This window comes from Mytilus trossulus, chromosome 9 (assembly GCF_036588685.1).
Source record: "Mytilus trossulus isolate FHL-02 chromosome 9, PNRI_Mtr1.1.1.hap1, whole genome shotgun sequence".
In the NCBI taxonomy this organism is placed as follows: domain Eukaryota; kingdom Metazoa; phylum Mollusca; class Bivalvia; order Mytilida; family Mytilidae; genus Mytilus; species Mytilus trossulus.
In genome coordinates, this window is record NC_086381.1 from 7,912,350 (window position 1) to 7,917,160 (window position 4,811).

General features: G+C 33.4%; 1 protein-coding gene across 1 annotated transcript; it reads left to right on the forward strand.

Moving 5' to 3' along the window:
- Window positions 1-1,448: 1,448 nt before the first annotated feature.
- On the forward strand, window positions 1,449-2,594 carry LOC134683737 (uncharacterized). Its single transcript, XM_063543052.1, has one exon. The coding sequence runs from the start codon at window positions 1,449-1,451 to the stop codon at window positions 2,592-2,594; it is 1,146 nt and encodes a 381-aa protein (XP_063399122.1).
- Window positions 2,595-4,811: the final 2,217 nt, after the last annotated feature.

Sequence of the window (4,811 nt, forward strand, 5' to 3'; positions counted from 1 at the left end):
TGCCTTTATCTAAGTCTTTTGTGGTTAGTATTTTCTTATTACACATTTATGTGTAATTTGTTTTAATCAATGTGTTATGTATTGCTTTGTAAAAGGTGAGACGTTAACAAAATATTGTATTTATTAAAATCAATTAGTTTATGTATCCATTTATGAAATTCACGCATACAAAAGGGTGAAATTCAATTAATCAAAATAATTGAAAATGACATTTAAATGGAGACTTGCTTTACTTCTATCTCTGAAGTTTAAGATGTTTGACTGTTTTACCCCATATTTCCTTTAAAAATATATTTACGAAAACTGGTTTGAACATATTTCTCTAAAATCAATGATCATTAGATTTTAATTGTATATGCAGGCCCTCTTTCTTTCTTTTATATTTATATTAATATATATAACTTAATTTGCACAGGGTAATTTGTTTTAAGAAATGTACACATATATTTCCAATGCGATAACCCCTGCAATCGTGTAGAGATGTCATGGACGAAGAATTTGCTATTAATGAGGTTTTTAAAGGCAGAAATTTGATCTTTTTCTCAATAATGAGATGACAAAGAGCGATTGGCTTCGCCCCCTCGAACCTCTATACCAGAAGGCACATACACTTATTTATATTCATAAACTAGATATTGATCTAATGAATTGAAACAAGTGTCTGTACAAGAAGGTCCTCCTCTCTTCTGGACCATCTGGGTGTACTCAGAAACCTCCCCGAGACTCGGGTGCATACGTAAAAATTGTCTAGCTGCGCCACTGATATAATTCATTTAGAAAAAGATATACCCAAAGCAAAATCTCGTATATCAATTGTTTTTTAATCAATTATGAACGAATGATCAGAATAAATCAGTTTGTCGAGTTTATGAATTTATATATATTATTTTTTTTTTTGCAGAATAATGGCTAGTAACTAGGGTGTTTGCGGGGTATGTGATTATCGTCATATTACCAAACCATCAATTGTCTGGTTTTCGGAGTGTGATGAAGGGCTGTGTGAAGAATGTAAAGACCATCATAGTATTTCTAAAGGGACAAGAAATCATGGCATCGTATCTACTGACGAATACCAGAAACTTCCAAACAAAGTATTACAAGTAGCACAATCTTGTGATAAGCATAATCAAAAGTACCAACTATTTTGTAAAAAGCATGACTGTCCGTGCTGCAAGAGGTGTATAGTTGAATCTCACACTGATTGCAAAGATTTGACCGATATTGATGATATATCGCACCACATCAAGTCTTCAAATGCATTTGCAGAAATCGAACTGACTTTGTCAGAGGTAGTAGAAAATGTTAAAAGACTAAGGACCAATTGGGAAGAAAACTTGGCGTTCCTTGGCAATAACATAAGGGAGATTGAAAAAGCGGTGCAAGAAACTCGTGCTAAAATTAATCAACATCTTGATAAACTACAGGATGCTTTATTGAAAGAATTGAAAATGAGGAAAGAAGAAGAAAATAATAAAATACGACGACTACTGAAATCATTGATGGATAAGGAACACGAGATTACAGAACACCAAACAAACATTTCCAATATAAAACAGTACGCATCAGAGCTGCAAACTTTTTTAGCTTTGAAACATATAGAAAACGATGTCTTAGTTGATGAACAGTACATTCAATCAATGATCAATAGTGATGGTGCGAATCAAATTAACGTGTTGTGCCAGATCAATCCCTCCTTGCAAGGTTTGCTATCTGACATTGAGAAATTTGGGGATATCGTGATTACAGCCGATCCATGTAGAATACCAATCATGAAACAGAAGGATAAACAAGCTCAGATAATGGTAGCTTCAAAACCTATAATAATCGACAGTCTGAAACCTGCACTGCTGCAATCATTTGACACAAACCTGTTATTTGCTACTGGGTGTGTGTTACTGCCCGATTGTAGAATGGTATTTGCATGCAATGTTTATAAAATGATTAGAGTTTTGAAGCCAGATGGATCACCAGAATTTGAAATTCGAAATTTCGGAACCGTATTCGATGTGGCGATAATAGGCGATAATTCAGTTGCTGTGACAACTGGTTATGATTTTTACGCCTATCAAATTATAGTGATTGACTTAAAAACAAGGAAAATAAAAAAAGGATTAACAGTTAATTTAGTTAATACTGGATTAGCATACAGTGAAGACAAGTTGATTTATTGTGCTGGAGGGAAAGGGGTACAAATGATCAGTTTAAATGACGAATCCATTTCCAATATTACTAAAACTAGTGTAAGTGACTATTCATGTGTTGCAACATTCGGAGACGAAATTTTCTATACAAACTGTAAATACAATAATGTAACCTGCGCCGACTTTCAAGGTAAAACACGATGGATGTTCAAAAATGAAACCGTTCTTAAATCTCCTTTTGGTATATCTGTAGATAGAGACGGGAATATATATGTAGTAGGGAAAGATTCGAACAATTTAGTAGTTATATCTTCCAATGGACAAAACTATAGAGAGCTACTGACTAGTGAGAACGGTCTTGAGGCGCCAGTAATTGTAAACGTTGAAAAATCAAGCTGTAAGATTCTAGTTACAAATAGAAAGGGAAAAGCATTCGTGTATAGTCTTGTATGATTTGACAACTGTGGATGTGAGTAGTGCAAGCGGGATTGCTTTTGGTGTAAATTAATCTATATTTCGATAAAATGAATATATCTAACGAAATTTAAAATTATTTGCTTTGTTTCATGCTTATTTTTTTATTTTTTTATTTTTCAAAACAATTGGCATAATCTTACTTTAGGATAAAACATTTTTGATTTCCTCGAATCTAATCGATTTTATGTTTTAAATTAAACTATGAGATCATTTGATTATTGAAATAAAGATTACCTGAATGTTTTATTTAGTATAATTATAAGTATATTGACACAAATTTTAGGAAAAAACGTAAACATATATATATTTATATGAGAAAAAGTGTAATATATTTATCCTGTATTAGTCCCACCCTATATGTTAAAACACTCAATTCTTCATAGGGGTGGCACTTAAACAGGATTAATAAATGTGAGTCTTACCCTCATTTTTAGATAAACTCTTGAATTTTAAGAGTCAATATAGGATGAACGGATCATATAAACCGGAGGGAAAATATGATACAAGCCTAAACGGAAAAAATATAAACGAGTCTAAATTGAAAACTACGTTCAAACCTATGATTGTGTTGGATAAAAACCGCAATTTTTATACGTGTGCATATTAAACAAATTTCGTTGTAGAAGGGTCTACAAACAGCACAAACAACATTTTCCAAAAGATCAAAACAGTGAAAACGTATATTTAAACAAAACGCATTTGACTAACAGGTCGAACAACTGATGTTATTTAACCCTGCTGACTGCCATTGGCGATTGCGAAATAAAATTGATCACATATTGTCAAGATGAAACTAAATCGATCCTAAAATAAATTTAATACTAAACAGATAAAAATTAACTTGTGGCGACGATGTTATGCTACAAACATAAGGTGTCAATATGTTTTAGTACACCAGATCCGGATTTCGAGACGACAAAAAATGTCTCTTCAGTGATTTTAGCGATCGAAACAGTATTTGGAAGGCCATATAAAAAGTACCCTCATTTTTAGATAAACTCTTGAATTTTAAGAGTCAATATAGATTGAAATATATATATATATATATAAAGCCCAGGTGGTCGTGTGGTCTAGCGGGACGGCTGCAGTGCAGGCGATTTGGTGTCACGATATCACAGTAGCATGGGTTCGAATCCCGGCGAGGGAAGAACCAAAAATTTGCGAAAGCAAATTTACAGATCTAACATTGTTGGGTTGATGTTTAGACGAGTTGTATATATATATATATATATATACATATTTAGATAAGAAAAAGTTAAGTAAAGTCCGTATTCTGGTAACTTATAAGAAAATTATTAAAAGGTAATAACGGTTTCAATATATATAAAGATAATTGAGCTGATCTGTAACAATAACATTCCATGCCTTATATATCATGTGCTGTAGTACGACGCTAGATTGAAACTGACGAGGAAAGGTAACATATGGCCACCGAAAGCTTCATTATTGTGAAGCCCAGGTGGTCGTGTGATCTAGCGGGACGGCTACAGTGCAGGCGATTTGGTGTCACGATATCTCAGTAGCATGGGTTCGACTCCCGGTGAGGGTAGAACAAAAACAAGTGCGAAAGCAAATTTATAGATCTAACATTGTTAGGTTGATGTTTAGACGAGTTGTATATATATAAGTACGTCTGAGTCAGTGACAACTCTACAACAGATTTATCCATCTGATCACCAGCAATGATAGTGATACATGGTTGTGTACATTATGTATATACAACTCGTCTAAACATCAACCTAACAATGTTACGTTCATTTATTAGATATACTTTATGTTAAATCTCTTCTCACTTCAGGAGGTTACCATAGGTTCTGATTCAATCCCTATTTTTGTTTTATAGTTGGGAATGTAGAAGGATAACAAAGATCCTGATTCAATCCCTTCTTATGTCAAATAGGTGGAATTGTAGGAGTATACCAAAGGTCTGATTCAATCACAATCTTGTTTGACAGATGAAACAGTCTCACCTATAAAACACAATTGGTGATCGATTGGAGGATACCATAGGTTCTGATTCGATAACTACGGATGATTAATAGGTGGGACTGTATAAGGATACTAAAGGTCCTGATTCGATCCTTGCTAATGTAAAATAGATGAAAATATATGAAGATACCATAGGTCTGATTCAATCACTAATTTTGTTTGATAGGTGGGACTGTAGTATCCATATACAGTCCCACATATTAA